Here is an 18,874-nt window from a genome sequence, read left to right as displayed (position 1 = left end):
CTATATATATTTTATTGCATGGGCACTGTATCATGTAGATTACATTTTTAGTTCTGCATGTGATAAAGCCCTTTATGGCAATGGTTTTGTCACCTATAGGGTCTTTGAATGATTTAACATTTTTGGTGTATTGACAATTAATGCATGCCCCACACTTGAAATTGCCATGTAGGTTATGGGTTATCAGGGTTTTATCTGGAGTAATAGGGTCCTGGTAAGCTCTAACAAGCCTATCTTTAATATTCCTTCCTCTCCTGTAGGTTATCATTGGTGGTTCTTTGAAGGTACCTAATAAGTTTGGGTCATTCTGAAGGATATGCCAATGTTTTAGAATTATTTCTTTAATTGTTCTGGTTTTTGGCGTAAAGGTTGTGCAGAAGATAAGGTTGGGTTTATGTTTTGGAGATTTCTTGGTTGTTAAATAGACATCCCTACTTACTGAACTCACCTTCTCTTCTGCAGAACTTCAACAGTTCTCTTTATACTTTCTTTCTTTGAATTTGTTTAACATCTCTTCTTTACTCTCATTATATTCATCATGAGTCTCACAGATACGCTTGAGTCTAATCAACTGGCTTACAGGGAGGCTCTTTTTGAGGTGGTTCGGATGGAAACTTGCAGCATGTAATAATGTATTCCGATCAGTGGGTTTAGAATACAGAGATGTGGACAGAGATTTGTCTTTTTTTGTTACTTTCATGTCCAGAAAGTTAATTTCTTCAGTACTGTAATTGAGGGTGAAACGTAAGCCTGCAAAGTGTCCATTAAGGAATTCTACAAACTCTAGTAATATAGAGACTGGTCCTTTCCAGAGTAGAAATACGTCATCTATATAACGTTTCCAAGATACAATGAATGGTAAATAAGGGTTATTTTGGTGATTATATAGAATTTGTTCTTCCAGATGACCAACAAAAAGACAGGCAAAACTGGGGGCCATTTGGGTTCCCATTGCAGTGCCAGAGATCTGAAAGTATGGCTAAAATTTGGCATGAACTTTAGTTTTTCAAAGAGAAAAATATTTCGATTAGTAAATTTATGTATTTCACAAGCACCTTTTATACATCTTAATTGCTTTCTATCTAACATTCACACTCTGATAATCATGCTGGAAATAACTTAGATTCAGTATCTTGGCCAAGAACACTTTGGGGATATAGGCTAAAGCAGCCAGGGATCAAACTCCCAACCTTCCAATCAGTAGTTACATTTATTTGAATTATGCAGGGGTAGTTAGGTTAGCCACAACAACCATCAAGTAACAAATGACAAAATGTGTGTGTGTGTGTGCATTATGTACATGGTTCTGTGCTATACCATGCATTGTGCATTGGTTCTGTGTGTCTGAATATGTCTAACTATTCTGTATGTAACAAGAGTTACGAGCCTATTTTAAAAATATAGGGAGTATGATTAAAAAGTTGTCAGAAAAAAAACGACTCATACCTGATAATCGTACGTAAGTACAGTAACGGAGTATTTGTATTTCGTTACAGTAACGAAGTATTTCCAACTCTGCTTAAGTGTAATGAAACAGCTCCTAGTATCCCTCACTGTTTTTTAAATCTTCGTTTGTTTATTTATTTAATCAAATTTCCATTTGTTCCGCTCGCTTGGATTGACTTTACTGTGTGTTCCGTTGAAACCTGTCCGGCGGAAGTTGTGATCAAGGCCTCGTCACAAAAGCAATGGCGAGCGGTATCGGCAGTGAGTAATATATTTCAAGTCTTTCTGTTTTTCCTCGTCATTTATAGATAGTAGTAATAGCAAACAAACTCCAAGCCTTGCAGCTAGATTATTTTAGCCAGAACCTGTAGCCCCTTACCTTGCTAAAACGTTGCACCGTGTTTACCTGTGTGTGTGTGTCTCACGAATGTGTCCCCCTTAATCGACTATGCTAAGCTAACGCTATAAATTAAATATTAGCAATGCGTATGTTGTTGTTTTTTTTCTAGAAATGTATGTGATACGTCTCTTGATAGGGTTGTGTGTTTTAACTTATATTCACGCCCCAGTAAACGTGAGGAATGCTTTGCTGTAATCATATTAGCATACCCACGCTAATATCAATAGTGTAGCATTAGCTAGCTACCTTGGCTAAATAACGAAAGACGTTTAAATCATTCATTTGACGCCGTTGCCCTTGGTTTTTTATATTTTTAAACTTAAAATAACGTTTTCAACATATTACGATCTGAACGGTTTTTATTGACTGTACGGGAACAGGACCGTCGTATGTGTGGTACTTCGGGAAAAAACAATAACAAACCACTAAAAAAAACTGAGACAGTCCGCAGAGACTGATTCGTCATCAGTGACTGATGATAGTGTTCTTCTTAGAAAAAATACTAGTTTTTTTTTTAACATGTTTTTGTGTGTATTTGACCAAGTAAGCAGGGATAGAAAGTTCCGTAAAATAGCACTCAATTAAAAAAATGTTAATTGGGATTTTACTCAGTTAAAATTGTCAAAACGCAGTCAGATAATATTTCTAGTAATAACAAAGCCATAACGTTACAATCTAATGTGGCCGAACTACTACTACACGTAACCACAAGCCCCATATATTTTATGTTCAGTTACTGAGATTACCCTCAGATGCTTTTGCAATTTGGATGGAAGCTTGTGTGGCAGAATGAAGTTAACTGAGTTGTTTCGGAATGTCTCATATTTTATGTGGCTCTTTTTGTGCCATTGCTTTTGCCCTAAAATACAGGTTTTCAATTAGCTTCTTTCAGCTGTGCCTTTTAGGGGTCACCACAGTGGATCATCTGGACCATCTGCCTCTATCTCACCCAACCCCTAACATCCTCTTCTGTCGCACCACCCTCTGCATAGTCCTCCTCCACTGCATCCACGAATCTTCCCTCTGTTCTTCCCCTTTTCTTTCTGTCTTGTAGCTCCATCTTCAGCGTCCTTTGTTCAGTATATCTATTATCTTTCCTCTGGTCATATCCAATCAGTCAGCTATCTCCCTTTCCCAGTCCCTGCTCTATCCTCCACGCTCCAAAATTTCTCTGTTACTGACTCTAGACACACTAACCTTGGCCTTCTTCTAATCTGTCTTCACTCATCAGTGGCACAGTTTCCACTGGTACTCTGCTTGCCAGCAGCACTGGTTGCAGTTTGTGGGCTCCTGACCAGTCCAGTATGCAGATCTTACTAATGAGCCACATGATTGGATTGGTGATGATTTTAAATCAGATCCTCTTCCTGATGCACCCCTCTCCATTATTCATCTGGGTTTGGGGCAAGCCAGTACACTGTGTACTGGCTTGTGGCACCCTGTGGCTTGTTAGCTAGTAGCAACAAAGTAGCAGGAAAAACAGTCAATCGTGTAATAAATTCTTCTTTCCCCCCAACAGAACACAAGATACTGAATGTGGGGCCGACGGAGCCCTGGTCAGTCAGGGAGAAATTGTGCCTGGCCTCCTCTGTTATGAGGAGCGGAGACCAAAACTGGTAAAAAGAAATATGCTCAGCTACTTTTGTGTGTGTGAGAGGGAGAGAGATTTAGTTTGCCCATGGGACCTCATATTCATATTTTAAATGTGTTGGAGAAATGCTGTAAGGAGAAGATATGTAAAATGATTTAAGGATCTTGTTTGATAAATATAACTGTAATTGTATTTACTATCATTATATACCACTATTTTTCTGCAGTTCTCCTAAAAATGAGCCATATAATATAAAAATTATCTTCAGAGGGTTTTGTACCATTTCTTTTAAGATATCAGTAGTTGCAAACAGTTTGTGCTTTCCCTAAGATTACCAATTTTTGTCTAAATGAACCATCGTACTAGAATATATCAGATTGAGTGTCTTAACAATGCTTGAAAATGTGTGTTATTGTTAGATTATCTGCTTAATGCTTGAGTTTAGTCTGAGGAGACTCTCTGTGTTCCAGGGTAAGTGTAAGTAGAGCCATCAAGCCTTTCGCAGAGCCTGGCCGTCCACCAGACTGGTTCTCACAAAAGGTGAGAGCATAACAAATATTCCTTTTGTGAATTTATCTCACACTTCACTTCCATAAGTCTTCAGGAACATTGTCTTTTGAGTGTAACTGCAGTTGGACTGATCTCCTCTGCTCACCTATAAGAATAATTTGTTCTCTGTTTCTCAGCACTGTGCCTCACAATATTCAGAACTGCTGGAAGCTACTGAAGCCCCTAAGTCAGTATTACAGTGTGTACACACATCTGTGTGCAGATATAAAAAGTAAACAATATTATTATGCATTTCAAAAATAATTTGAGAGTTGACTCAAAATGTGTGTTTTCCTGTTCCAGGCGTAAGCGCGGTGAGAAGGGCGAGGTGGTCGAGACCATTGAAGATGTCATCGTTCGTAGGCTGACCACTGAGAGAATAGAGGAGTTAAAAAAACTTATACGAGATACACAAGAGCAGTACAGGTACATAAACTCTTAAAGGGAAAACATTTGACAACTTTGATATCTGAACTTTAACCCCTTTTTGCTTTGTTTGTTTTAATCACAACAGGAAGTTGAAGAAGGAGGTGGATCTGATACAGATGGGTCACATGGACTCCCAGCTGAAAGAGCTTTGGGGAGAGATCACACTGTAAGCATCTTATCTGTGGGATAGTGCTTCCACCTAATGGGTGGATTACCATGATAGTTGTTTCACACAACCAACTCCAGTGTGTTAAAGATCTTGCAGAACGCTGCCAGTAGAACTTTGCTCTGTTTGCCAGTAACCAACAACTATACATGTTTTGTACACTGTTCTTTTATTTATATATATATATATATATATATATATATATATATGTGTGTGTGTGTTTTCTAATATATCTCTTATTCACATTTTTCTTCTGTCTGTGCTGCTGTAACAAGTAAATTTCCCCAATGTGGGATTAAAAAAGTATATGTCTGCGTCTGTATCTCTGTAGATGAGTGGGTTATTTAGATAAATGAGGGCGTTCTCTCATTTAGTTTTGTATACAAACTGTTATATTGTCATAAACTGCTCATTTTTTTTGTTTTTTTGTTTTTTTTTAATTTGTCTTCCCTAGAAAGAAGAAGCAGGACGAGGAGGAAGCAGAGCAGAAGAGGAAAGCCACAGAAATGGCGTACCAAGGTAGTTTAGGTTCACTTTCACTCTACGAAGGCTGGTGCATGTATTTCTTAGGAAAAGGCGAAGAATTAGTTGCAAACTTGTTGCTCTGTGGTGGGTGTTGCCATTGTCTGTATGTTATGGTAAGATCTGTCAGAGTTTGAAGTTAAGTATATATGTCATACTATTAAAATTCGAGTGAGTCATTTGATATAAAAACAAAGTTCCCATATGAAGCTGAAACCTGTGATCTTGGTAAACTAAGGGACAGATTTGTGAAGGTAGAACTTCATTTTGTACCTACACGTTTTTTTAGCATAAAGATTTCCCTTGTTGGCACGAACTCTAAGCTAAGATTAAAGACGACCATCTCTCACATCCACGTGCAACCAGGAAGATTCAAATCACACGTCGAACCTCGGCCCACACATGTAGCCGACCTGTTGCAAAGCCCTTGTGGTTTTGGCTATGTGGACAATACTAGAAGGGAATTAGGATGTCTGAAAACAATAGCACTCTTAAAAATGATGAGAGGTCCTCTGTAGCCAGGCATTTTATTTCTCCTGGACTATTGCACTCTACATTTTATGGCTATTTGAGGTTGTTGGATAGAGGAAACGTTTTAAAAATAGAGTTTAGACCATCTGCAAACCGAGTATCATGAAGATGAAGTAGAAAAATTCTTTGCTGTAATTTATAGTTTGATATTTTTAGGAAGGGGAGGGAAGCTTAATAAAAACCTTAGGGGTAACATAGATGTGAGATCAGAATCAATGGAGAGGATGTAATAAAGCAGGAATTATATGCATCTATATCTCAGAAGATTGCAACTTCTCTTCTCTTAAGACAAGAGCGTCTTTCACTCAAGTGCTTGGGTTGGAGTGATGATCCTCTCACATGATGTTCAGGATTTCTCTGCTGCTTTTTTCAGATTTGTTTTTAAGGAGAGTTTGAAAATTGTCATGCTCACCTCCACTCTGGTCTTCTGTCTGTATCGCAGCTCGCCAGGCAGTGAAAAACACACCCAAGCGTCTGCCCAGTGTGACTTTACGGTCTCCCCTGGGTGCCAGCCCGCCAACCCTGGATTCTCAGACTGACTCTTCAGTGCCCACTCCACCCATGGATACAGGAGCCGGTGTCTCTGAAGATACAACCACCACCCACTCAGTTGTAAGAACACTTAGTTTGCCATATATACTTGTTTAGCTCACAGGATAGAAGAATGATGGTGAAGGGAAATGAGTTTATAAGAGTCCCTGTTTTCTGTTAAGAGATGAATTTCAGCCAAGCTCACAGCAACATAAACCATGTTTCACTGCAGTGAATATGGAGACGTCTACAGTAACATTAAACATGAGTATATTCGGCCCCAGGGGTTATAGTTTTTGCCTCATTACAAGTCAGAGGAATAAGATCATCTCGCTCCGTCTCAATGACTTCTCTGCTGTCTGTCAGGCTCAGGGGGTAGGAGTGTTTCTGCCAGCAGCAGACCCTCCAGGACCTGGGCCCAAAGATGGTGGACTCGCTGTTCTAGTCGATGACTCGCCACAGAAAAGGCTCCTAGCCCAGAAGGTCACACCGCCACCCTCACCTCTACTGTCAGAACTGCTGAAAAAAGGCAACCTCATCTCAGCCAGCCCTCGCCTGGTGAGAGGCAACTTAGCATGGCTCATAACATCCAGAAACGATGTGATTACAATGAAAGCTGCGAGTCTCGCTCAAAGGCTTTAGACTCAGTTCTGTAAAATACCTGAAAACCAGCAATGTGTGAAAACAAATCATTTAAATGCATCTGTAAAGTGCAAATCGATTTGGAGTATTTTTAAATTCCTGGCTAAGCCACTGAGTTTTGATACCTATTCTAATACTAACATTCAAAGAATGAAAGTAGGAGTTAATCCACTCAGTGGGCAATAAAGCCTTACTGTGATATTCTAACATCAGTATTCTTTTAAATCTTCTTTTATGCTCTGATATTTTTTATTAAACCTCACTTTGGTGTTTTTGTTGTTGTGTTTTTTCTGATGTCAGGTTGCAGAGGGCGACTCCACTGGAAGCCTAACTAATGGCGTACAGACTGCTACGGCAGCCACTGCCTTACCACCTGGCCATGACATCATCACAGGTAAACACACCTAACTAAGTTTCACATTACACAGGAGCTACTTTCTTTACAGCTTGCCTGGTTGCTGTCCTGGGAAATAATTGCATTCATGGGGCTCCTAAAAATGTCCTGATTTTAAAAAGCAGGTTAAACAAAACCTAACTGGGCATCGTGACTCCTGGTTACTTGTAATTAAGATAGACAGAGCATGTTCAAAGTAACACTAAATGTCTTGGGGGTGTCTGGGGGAACGTTGTTGCATGTATCTTCTCCTCCTTTTTTTCGTGTTTTTCTACAGTCTGTTTCTAAATAAAGTCACACGTCCGCGTTGTTGCATTTTAGTCATTGTTTCCTGGTTCAAAGAGGGAGATACGGGTCTTAACTTTGCAGTAAGATTGTTGTTGCATGCTTGTGTTCTTATTTCGTCACCTGCACGGGTTTACAGAGGGGGAAGCAGAGGCCGCAGTGAAGGCAGAGCTCGATGAGGATACGGGATTAGTAGAAGAGGACCTCGTGGCTGTGTCTTACATTGGTGATGAACTGGACCTGGAGACAGTGGGAGACATCATTGCCATCATTGAAGAGAAGGTACGTACTGTGTAGGGGCTGCATTCGTTTGAGATTAATATGACCAGGAGCAGAGTTTATTTTGTAGGTTTAATATCAAGTATTTTAGTCGTTGATTAAGGCAATGACACTAAAAACAAACTAATACAAGAAAATATGATTTAGAAAATATTTAGTGTTAATTGGAAAACAAAGAATGAAATTTGCCATATTTTATGTTCCCATTGTCAGACTTGGACTAAGCATTTAGCTAAGAGTGGCCCTGAAGAATCTCTAGAGCAGAACAAGGACTGCCTGTAGATGGCATAACTACACTGAGGATTGTCACAGCAGCAACCTGAACAGACTGCCTACAGGAGAGCACTAGACAGGAAGTACTGACAATCGCTCGTTAACAGCAACTGAATTTTCACAATAAGAAAAAGGGGATTTTTTCCAGTAATATATTGGTTTCTTTATTCCTTTGGATGCATGGAAAAATGTAAAATCTCAAAATTCACTTGGCCCACCCAACCCCTAGAGCCGGTGCCAAACATAAAGTCTGCAGCCAGGCAAAGACTCCAGTCCGGCCCACTGGACAGCTTTGGAAAATGTGAAGGAGGGCGTAAATTAAAGAGGCCTTTCACACTGCACCAAAGTACTTAAGTAATAGCTTAGCAATTAAATAAGAGAAAGGTTCCTGTGTTTTCACTGTAGAGGTTTCTGTGGTTTTTAGTGGTTCCACAGTTAAAACATATTTTCTGTGACTTAATAAAAACTTTGCCAGAACTTTCTGGAATTTTTTTCTTACAATTTAAACCCAAAGAGTCGCATTAATACATTTTTCTCATTTGCTACATCAGCGTTTCTTTAAGACATGCTGTTGAAATTGCACTGCCTTTTCAAATATTAAGACATCTCAGAAAGGCGAGTTTCACAGCTGTCTCAAGATCAAAGTAGGCTGGATGTGGCCCATGATGTAACGATCACAACCTTAGTGTGGTCAATGAACTCCTACCAGTATGAGAGCCATACTGGAAGGAGCCTAGTGATCCCAGTAAGGTCACATGTGTCTGACAGGTCAGTAGGAAGAGGCCAGACTAAGAGTTATCGCTGGTGGTTTCGGTAGGTTGGGGGTTAGCTTAAGAACTCCTCTTGTTTTTTGTTTGTTTGTTGTTGTTTTTTAATTGGAGACACTTCATTGCTGCTCTGACAGTCAGCCGGTCTAATACCTGCTCTTTCACTAACCTGGCTCCCCATGTAAAGTTCATGTGTGGGGAAACACTGAAACAACATAATGGTTTATCTTTTTAATCATCATCCCAGGACGATGACCCTGTGGCTTTGGATGCAGCTGCGGTGGAAGCAGCTCTCTCTCTGTGCGAAGAGGCTGTGTCAGAAGGTCACACCCTCCCTGGCCCCTGGGAGACCCAGGAGCTGAAAGCTTCAGAGCCCACACCCACCATCCAAGAGTCAGCCCCCCCACAGACACCTCAGGATATGGTCGCAACATTAGCCCCGACACCTGCCAGCCAGGAGACACAAAACCAGCCAGATACTAAAAGGGAAGAACCGCTTAAGGGAAACTATGAAGGACCTGAGGTGACGGGAAGTGATGTCACTTCTTCTGTCACCTCTGATGATGGTGTAGCAGCAAGTGAAGTCGCAGAGGAGGGGCCCGTGGTCAAAGAAGTCACTGAAGCTACAGTGAAGAGTGAAGGAGAGGAGTGGAGTCAGCCTGAGCCCAACCCACCTTGCTTAGGTGCGTGGATTACACACAAATCTATACCCACAGTGGAAATGCTCACACATTTCTGTTTTCTCATTGTCTCCTCGTTTCTGTCCCACAGACTCTGAGGACAGCTCTGTGTCCGGGAAAGAGTCCAAGGTAACACATTTAAGGCTACGTACATGTGTGGACGGCATATGATAACAAGAATAACCGTTATTTTACTCTGTGTGCTTGAATCCAGGAGGTGAAGGAGGAGGAGGCAGGGAGCGAGGGTGACCCCGAAGAAGCGATGGAGCTGAAGGACGAGTGTGGAGAGGGGGAGGGTCCATATTTATCTGAGGTGGATCGGGCAGCAAGTGAGAGTGAGGATGGATACGGCCCGCCCTCCCAGCGCTACACTGCTGATTCACTGGCCAGCAGCCCGGCCTCTTCTTCCCAGCTGTAAGTGTCCAGGTGCTTATTCTTCCAGAAAGGGCGTAGGCAAAAATATTCACCCTGTCCCTGGTTTTACCAGTAATAGTAAAACCAGGAGTCTGTTTCTCCTGAAATAACCCCTGCTATTCTTCTAAACAAAAATATTAGGGGAAATCTTTCTTTGAAAATGGATCAAACTTAGCTGACTTTTGTCATTTTCATTGAGCTAACAGTCTAACAGTATATGCTTTTGTTTCTTTTGCTTTTCTCTCCCACTCTGCTCCGACTGCCTCTCTCTTCTTTCTCTGCGTCAGCTCTACATGTGGCGAAGACCAGGAGGCGGTCCAGGCGCAGAAGATCTGGAAGAAAGCTATTATGCTGGTGTGGAGAGCTGCAGCCAATCACAGGTAGAGCTTTGTACCAGAGCTCAACAATAAATTGTTCAAGTCTTGTTTTTTTGGTCAGTAAGTTCAAATCAATTTCATTTGATTTATTTATTTTTTGGCTTATTATTGTAAGTTTCATCAATTTCCAGCTTTTTGTATCGAGCTGGTGTGATTGAATGAGTAACTACATTGTTGGACATTCTGCAGTGCGTTTGCATGAAACCATTTGACTTTTTCCAGTCAGTTAAAGAAGTTAGAGACTCGCTTGAATCCTACAGATTAACCCGGGTCACGTTGTTGAGAGGAGACAGGTGTTTTACTTTTGCTAATGTTGTGTTTCTCAGGTACGCCAGCGTCTTCCTACAGCCTGTGTCAGATGACATCGCTCCAGGTTACCACAGCATTGTACACAGGTCAGACCGCACACACACACCCTTCATTTTTGAAACAAGCTCAGCTAAAAATCGTTGCAGCCTAACTGTTCAACTAAAGTACCAAAACAAACTAACTGCTGCTGCTTTCTTGCCGCAGACCCATGGACCTGTCCGCCATAAAGAAGAACATCGAGTCCGGTGTTATCCGTACCACCGCTGAGTTCCAGCGCGACATCATGCTGATGTTTCAGAATGCCGTCATGTACAACTCGTCGGACCACGACGTGTACCACATGGCACTGGAGATGCAGCGCGACGTCCTGGAGCACGTCCAGCAGTTCCTGGCCACCCAGCTCATCATGCAGACCTCAGAGAGCGCCATCTCTGCCAAGAGCCTCCGAGGCAGGGAGGGAAATCGTAAACCAGGAGAGCCAGCCGAGAAGGTGGGTTGAGCAGCAGACAAGTCTGATTGTGATGAAGAAGAGTTCTTTATTAAAAGCAAAAGAAAGTTTCCACACATGCCAGTGCTGATGTTTTGTAACTACACTGTAAACTCTTGCCTCTCTCCAACACTGAGTGCTGTGACTCCTGTTAGATCGGTGCAATAAATGTTCTTCCAGGTATTTAGAGTTTTATGATGCCTGCAAAGCTACTGCAAACAGTCCCTCTGCCCGCCTCCAAGAGAAGGTGGAGAAATCGAATCTAAGTTTAATGCATTTTAATTATTTACAGGAAGTGCACAGTCCCAGAACTGGCTGTTTCTTGTAAACCACAGATAGCACTTCCAGTTTATGGAGTCATAAAGGTTTTTTTTTTATTAAGGGCATTTTATATTGGTGTAGATAAATGTGTTTGGTATATCAGGACCATAATTTCAGTGTGCCATCATGCTGCAGTTGGCAGTCATTTCAAAACTGGTTTCATGTGGAAGAAACATAAATAGTGGATTCATTAAATGTTTTGGACGTGTCAGTTATGCTCTGTGAAATGTCACAGACAGACATGCTGTTTTAGTTACTGTCAGCATATGAAACCTGAGGAAGCTGTGGGTTCAGCACACATTTAAGTGACCATGCAGTCAGTGTAGTTCTGATTTATGTCACATAGAATATGACAAATGGACTAGTTTTCTAAAAGAAATTATTGAAGAATTGACCTCGATACACCTCACCCTGTCTCCACATTACGATCCCAGAGTGATGCTACTGTACTGTGTCAGTGTGGTGTGAAGTACCAGAAACCAGTGGTGCGATTAGGACACAAGGAGTTAAGAGTGCCAATGTATTAAAGGGTCGGCACTGATGCGCATCATACAAGTTAGGCATGCTCACTTTGTTACACAGCACTGTCTCTTCTAATTGCTGTAAGTGCACTTTCTTAATCTTGACTTCCCAGCTGATTCACATCCTGCATGCTGGCTGCACCGCTGCTGTCTCTCTAGTCTATCTCTGACCCTCTGCTCTGTTTCCTGTTTCTCTCTCTGCATCTCCTACTGTGTGTGTGTGTGTGTGTGTGTGTGTGTGTGTGTGTGTGTGTGTGTGTGTGTGTGTGTGTGTGTGTTATTTTCTCCCATACATTGCATATAAAAAATGGGTGTAACTTCATCCTAGCTAACCATTTTCTTCCACTCTTGTTCTCAAACATGGAGTCATTGTGGAAGTGCCTTAAACATTAATTTCTTCTTATCGCCAGCAGGGGGTGACAAAAGGTTGTCTGTGGAAAAATGACACTTCAGCTCCTTTGATCTATTACCTCAGTAAACACTTTTCTGATGACTGTCTTAATAAAACATGAGGTTCATTTTATGAAGAGTGAAAAACAGGATAAAGCTGTAGCGTGGCACGCAGCGTCCCTGAATGTGTCAGTCAGATCCAATCCTCGCTCGTCATGTTTGATTTCAAAATAATAAAATGACGCCGTAAAAGCTCCGCTTGAGGCTTTACAACTGGGCTTTGCATTCACAGTTGTCACAGTGGCTACATCCATCTTTTATCTGCACCCTGCTTTCTCCTGTTTGAACGCTTGAGTGTGTGTCTAATAGGATATGATGGAAATTTGAAACATTCAGACAACACATTTTGGGAAGATGTCATGTTTTCTTGGAAAGTCCACACTTAAAGATACATTTTGCAGAATATATTTAACAAATATTTCTACAGATGTAGTAAACTTTTAGTGTTTTGTTTAACTGCTTCACAGCAAAGTCCAACTTCTCCGTTTTAGAACTTTAACAAGTTGTGCAAACTGTGGTGCGGTGCTTGTGAGAGGTCCTCACACCTCTGCGTTGCTTCTGTTTGTGCCTGCTTGTGTACGCTCTTCATCTCCATGAGTCTTAATATTTCCAGTCTGCATTCAGAGACTGTGTGTGTGTGTCTTGATGTTGTGTAGAAATGTGCGTTTGTGTATGTGCAGCTCTGAAGTCAACAGGACCCCCATCTCCTGAGCGTGTCTCTGTGTTTGACGCAGACTTGTATGAAACTTGCTTTCTCACGCCTGTGTGTGCTTTCTCTCTCTTTCTCACTCCGATGTTTGTCCTCCTACAGGACAGTGTCCCAATGGCCTCTCCTGCTTTCCTTCTCTCTCTTTTTGTAAGTATTCAGGTTCTCGCTCAAGTTTCACCAGAGCCAGGCCAAGCTCCGTACACGCTTGTCTCAAAGCTAACATGTACACACATACACAGTGTTACACACTGCACACACCTGTCTGTACCTCTGATCTTTCTCTTTATTTCTACTGAAGCGGCTTTGGAGGACAGTAAGGATTCAAGACGCCATGAAGGTCATTAAAGGTGGACTAATACGACCAGTCAGAAAATAAAAACTATATAGATTGATAGGAGCAAAAGTCAGCTTGCAAACTATATTACAAACCTAAACTGGCCAATTTTAGTTGAAGTCACTCGCACTTCAGACTGGTGGGAAATACTCAATAAAATAAAAAACAAATGTAAAATCAAATGTAAAATGTAAAATAACCAAGCAACATCCTGTGGCTCTCACAAATAAATGGGGAAAGAGACACAACCTTCAGTTCTTTAAAGAGCCACTTGAGACTGGCTTTAAAAGTGAGTCAATCCTCATTGACTCCCATGTTAAAATAACCAACTCTACATCAGATAATCAGATATCACTTTTCATCCCAATAGAAAAAAATATTTTTGGTGTCTGTGATATAATATTTACCCTGTCTGAAAGACTGTGTTTAAGTAAAAGTGGGTGTGGACACTTTGATAGACAGTCGCCAGCAGAGACAACTCTGTTAGGCCTCAGCATGGATAATTCAAGTCATCTGCATTTATAGTGTTGGTGCCCTTTAGAGTCTTTTAATTTAATTATCCATAAAATTGGCTTCAGTTTTTAACATAGTATTTATAAGTAGGTATTTCTGTGATGCAGTTTTAAGGGAGCAGCTTTAGTTTTAGCTTGTAACTTGGCGCACTGCCCTCAGGATGGTTATTCTTTTTTTGTGTATTTTTATTGGCTGGTAAGTTAAGATTTAAAAAGAGATGGGAGAAACGCCCTACAGCCATGAGTGTGAATGTTACATAGTTTGTCCAACAGAGGGCATGCTTCAGCCACCCTGTTAGCATAGCACCACAAACACAACAACCGGCTGATTTAGACGAGTAAAAACATACAACACATAGCAAATGTGAGGAAATTGTTTGGGTTTTATGTGTCAAAAAATGCTGATATAAGAATATCAGATTGCTTCACAGTGGTTGTTTGTAAACAAGTGGTTAATGTAAAATGACCATCTTTTATATACAGCATGTTGAAATAACCACTCCTCATAGTGGCGATCCAATCTAATCAGTCAGGTTTTCCAAGACTTATGACGGCAGATTCAAAGAGATTGTTGCTCTAAACCACTGAGCTATTAAAGTGGCGTCAACTACTCAGCAGTGTAGAAGTGATTAAATGCATAAGAGATGGGCCGTGAGCCTACGCCCATCCTGTGCTCTATAGATGTGCCATACAGATGATATAGAAATGAAAGACTTCTTCCTCTTCCTTGCAGTTTCTCTCTCTCTCTCACTCACTCTCTCTCCCTCTCTCTCTCTCTCTCTCTCACTCTCTCACACACACACACACACACACACACACACACACACACACACACACACACACACACACACACACAAACAGACACTCTCATATATCTTTGAAAATACTGTCTGTATCACCCTCATAAACGTTTACATTTTTGTTTGCACCAAAGATTTTTCCCATCCCGCACTCACACTCTTTCTCTCTCTCTCACACACACACACACACACACACACACACACACACACACACACACACACACACACACACACACACACAGGTAACTTTCATCACCCAAGCTTCCGTCGACCTTCGGTTAATGCCAGTTTCCTGTGTTTTTCCGTTAATGTGCGTTAGCATCTCTGCATGTTCCAGTTTCTTTTCTCCTTGTTTTCTTTTTATTTTGCTCATGATTATTTTTTCTGTTCATCATTTGGGGAACGATGCCTTCCAGGGTGGATTGTGCTGTGTTTTTGTGCGGAGCTCAATGACACAAGGAGGCCTGCCACAGGGCCTGCCTGACCTTTGACCTGTACACCCTTACGTTAAGCGTGCTCTTTCTCTCTCTCCACGTTTCTTTGTGTCTCTGCTGCAGGATGGAGGCACTAGGGGGCGGCGGAGTGCCATGGAGGCCGACCTCAAGATGAAGAAGTAGTGCAAGAGGGGGCTGAGAGCCGCTCTTCGAATCTTGCAGCTGATTGCTTACTGGTCACTTTGGTCGTTTTCTGAAGAGGACTGTGCCGTCTCCATGTGCCTGGTTCTTGTGTGCACACACACACACACACACACACCTATGCTAAGGGACATAAGTGTGTGTGTGTCTGAGAGAGCTGTACAGTGTTTTCTCCGCTCCCATTCATGGGGCGCCATGGGATGTTGCACCAATTTTCCCAAGAATAATTTCACCAGCATGGGTAGTGGGGGTCATAATTTGCCCCTGCTGCAACACAAGGACTTTGTGGATAGAGAACAATACTTTCACCAGCAACAGTTTGTTTGGGATCAGATGGGAACGGGCCAGATGAGTTCTACTTGGCAGATTTGATCACTTTGAGTCGTGCATACGTCCTGCACCCGATTATGCTCAGCCCCTTTGGGCTGAACAGACGTCAACAACGAAGATGGCCACATGAGCAACCATGATGTATAGTTCCACAAATTCAAAGCGAGTCTTCTAGTGCTGCATGTTGGGCTGACTCCACCCCGAGCAAAGAAATCTGTTAGTTTGATCACTGCTAAAGCATAATGGTAAAATAAGAGTTACTTAAAATATTTCATAAAATAGATTTGATTTTCTTTTTGGTTGCAAAATTGTGGTTTGTGTCTTCTATTAATAGTAATTTAATTGATTTGATTCAATCTATTGGCCATTGTATACCAGTGCATGTTTCAGCCCATTAAACTGCAGCTCCTTCACTTTTCTACTGATCGCACTTCTGAGTACAATTGATAATAAGGGTAATTATATAAATATAGATAAAATTCAGCCACAGGTTAAACTCAGTGTAACACTTTCAACACTGAGCAGAGCTGCCACTGATGTTTGGCAACAAGCTCTTAACCTGAGGTATCGACAGCACCAAAAAAAGGCTTTCAAAACATTACCCGGCTCTACAAAATATTTAATTAGGTTGACCTCAAATGTCAAAGCCCTTCTTTTACAAGGAAATACACTAAGGCCCAAAGTTGCCCTTGAAGCAGCTTTAAATACCAGTGGTTTGACAAAACAGCTGTATTTTTAATGGGCTTTAACAGATTGTTGCTGAATCATTGCCACTTATTACTTAGGATGTAGGCTGTGTATAGAGCACAGGAAAGATTTTTGTAATGCGTGTCAAGGAGTGAAGTTTTGTACTGGAAAAGGTTCATGTAGTTGTGTTTGGGTAGCTGATACATTTGTGTAAATTTGTTAATAAAGATTTGATCTAAACGTGTAAGGGATCAGTTTGGGATTTAAGCAGCATTTCACTTTGAATTTCTTGAGTAATGATTAACCTGACAAGGGGAATTCATTCTGTGGGAACAGAGTTTCCTGGTAACTGCAGTTTGTGCCCTCAGGCTTATTGTAATCAGGAACGGGATTATTAACAGTTTCTATTACCTGTAAATGGGTCTGTAATTATGATGGTATCACAGGGTCTGTGTGATCCCAGTGTTCAAAAGAAACATGCCAACACAGCACTGACGTTGTGCAAAAAGTTTATTTTGCATTCTGTATATTAAGAGGCATCTTTCAGGAATGAGGCCTGCCCAATCCTGTACTGACACACTTCCAGTGTACACATCTTTACATTCAAATACTGGTGCAAAAATACTGTCACCAACTACAGAATAGAGGAAAGGGGGGAAAAAAAAAATAAAAATAAAATTTATATATATACTGTGGGCCTCCTGTCAGAGTTTCATACAGAAAAATAAATAACTCACTTTAAAAACTACAGGAAGGCAATCAGGTTCCAGTACATGGCAGACTACATGTAGCTGATGATTAAAACTACACACGGGTAATGGTTTAGCATCTCATCTTCACCCCTAGTTGAAGTCATGAACAACAGGACTGGCAGAGGAGTAGAGCTTCCTCTTGACCAGCCGGTACTCTGGTCTCAGCTTCAAAACTTTGTTGGCATCGAAGATGTTCTTGAATGATGGCCAGCCGTCACTTTCTGCCTTGAAGACCACAGATAGCTCGAAGGTCGGTGTGACGCTGGAATCGGGGAAGATGCTCCCAATGTACTTCAGGCCATCTTTGCCATCGATGTAGAGCTTGATGGAGGCCCCCCGGAGCCCACAGGGCTCATCAGCAGAGGCATGCACCACATCCTGACTAATCCTGGTGGTCATGTGGCGAGGCAGCAGGAGCACCTGGCAGTTGAGGATGGAAGCCTTGGCCTCAGTGAGACGACGCTCCATCTGCTGAGTCACAACCTGCTGGAAAAGCCGCTGTTCGTGCTCCAGACCGGCGTCCAGGTCAGCAACTGAATAAAGAGACAAAGCAGCGTCAGAATGAGAAACAAGTCACACCATCTCATTAGAGTTTAATATCCACGTCAAAGGGTCCCTCCTTCCCTCCTTTTCTCTACACTAGCAACGTTGAGTGTCAGACCCTTGAATCAATTCACTTTGGACAGATTTTAAATCACGTGAAAGCTGCAATTAATATAGTACGTCACCAGAATAAAGGCTTTGCATCAGCAGCGAACAAGGAAGCGCTCTGAAAAGCTCAGCAAGTGATCAGCTGATCCAAAAGCTGAAGGGCTTGCATCAGACGAGTGTCCCGTGAACGAGCACTGCCAGTTCAATGCCCCATTGTTCTAACGCGAAGGTTTAGTTACTTCCAACCGGTTCCATGGTTTACTTTGGACCATTGATATTTAAATAGCATTAGCTGTGTTTGAAGGCTCTGCCAGCCAGAGAGAGAGGAGTACTTAGACCAGGAGCACTTAAGGAAGAACCTTCGCCTTTAAAAAAAAAAAAAAAAAAAACTGGATAAAAGTATATAAAAAAAACAAAACACTAACTTTATGAACAACTTACAGGATGAAATGCTCTCGCTTTCTTCGTAGCTCTCGACGCTTCCCCGCCGGGATGAACTCATCTTTTGTCCTGTTATCTTTAGCGGACAAAAGCACTTTTCTATCATCTCTACGACGTTTTCTTCCTCCGACAAGAGGTGTCCAAAGACCAGAGCCGAGCTATAGACCATCCTGATTCCTGTTTGTGAAGCACCGGTATCTCCTCCGAGCGTTTGGTCTGTATCTTCTCCATGTATCGAGTTGGTTGAGCTGAGCGGCTGCCGGCTGTGAGCGCGGAGGTTTTATACCCGAGCTGTCAGTTGCGTCAGCTGAGCAATCGCACGTGTGGGCGGGGCTTGGTGGATTGAGCCAGAAATTTCCGGATCACGCAACGCGCGAGGAGATTGCAGAAAGTTGGTGTAAAAGCTCAGTAGTTATTTGTAATATTTAGTTTTATTATTAATTTTTTTAAATGGAGATATTTACTTATGTATCGTCCTACCTTGTAATATTTTGTGCCTTGTACACGTCTATTGTTTTTAACTATATATATTTATGAAAGTTTCAGCCTACAAAATAATATTAATAAAAGACTAAATAGATTAAAAAAAGATAAATGACACATTAAAACAATTATGACATTAAAAGGACCAAAATATATCAAATAATGGAAAAAATTAG

General features: G+C 41.5%; 2 protein-coding genes across 3 annotated transcripts; one reads left to right on the top strand and one right to left on the bottom strand.

Annotated features, from left to right (window-relative positions):
* The first annotated feature begins 1,605 nt into the window (after positions 1-1,605).
* Positions 1,606-17,023, top strand: brd8b (bromodomain containing 8b). 2 transcript variants are annotated; one of them, XM_040016277.1, is made up of 19 exons: positions 1,606-1,707; positions 3,366-3,462; positions 3,908-3,977; positions 4,124-4,173; positions 4,290-4,412; positions 4,501-4,581; positions 5,036-5,100; positions 6,077-6,246; positions 6,532-6,723; positions 7,108-7,201; positions 7,626-7,768; positions 9,053-9,488; positions 9,577-9,614; positions 9,700-9,899; positions 10,187-10,279; positions 10,603-10,671; positions 10,790-11,075; positions 13,176-13,220; positions 15,277-17,023. In XM_040016277.1, the coding sequence occupies exons 1-19, from the start codon at positions 1,689-1,691 to the stop codon at positions 15,334-15,336; spliced, it is 2,331 nt and encodes a 776-aa protein (XP_039872211.1). In that variant the 5' UTR covers positions 1,606-1,688; the 3' UTR covers positions 15,337-17,023. The 2 variants fall into 2 exon arrangements, with proteins under 2 accessions (XP_039872211.1, XP_039872212.1); XM_040016278.1 differs by lacking the exon at positions 13,176-13,220.
* Positions 16,864-18,483, bottom strand: si:ch211-39i2.2 (uncharacterized protein LOC449866 homolog). Its single transcript, XM_040016282.1, has 2 exons — positions 18,216-18,483; positions 16,864-17,656 (listed from the first exon to the last, which is right to left on the bottom strand). Exons 1-2 carry the CDS (start codon positions 18,382-18,384, stop codon positions 17,214-17,216), a joined length of 612 nt encoding a protein of 203 aa, XP_039872216.1. The 5' UTR covers positions 18,385-18,483; the 3' UTR covers positions 16,864-17,213.
* Between the last annotated feature and the right edge of the window lie 391 nt (positions 18,484-18,874).

The sequence above is a fragment of the Simochromis diagramma genome, unplaced genomic scaffold, assembly GCF_900408965.1.
Source record: "Simochromis diagramma unplaced genomic scaffold, fSimDia1.1 OVJJ01000685.1, whole genome shotgun sequence".
NCBI classification, from domain to species: domain Eukaryota; kingdom Metazoa; phylum Chordata; class Actinopteri; order Cichliformes; family Cichlidae; genus Simochromis; species Simochromis diagramma.
This window is presented reverse-complemented; position numbering and strand designations above follow the sequence as displayed.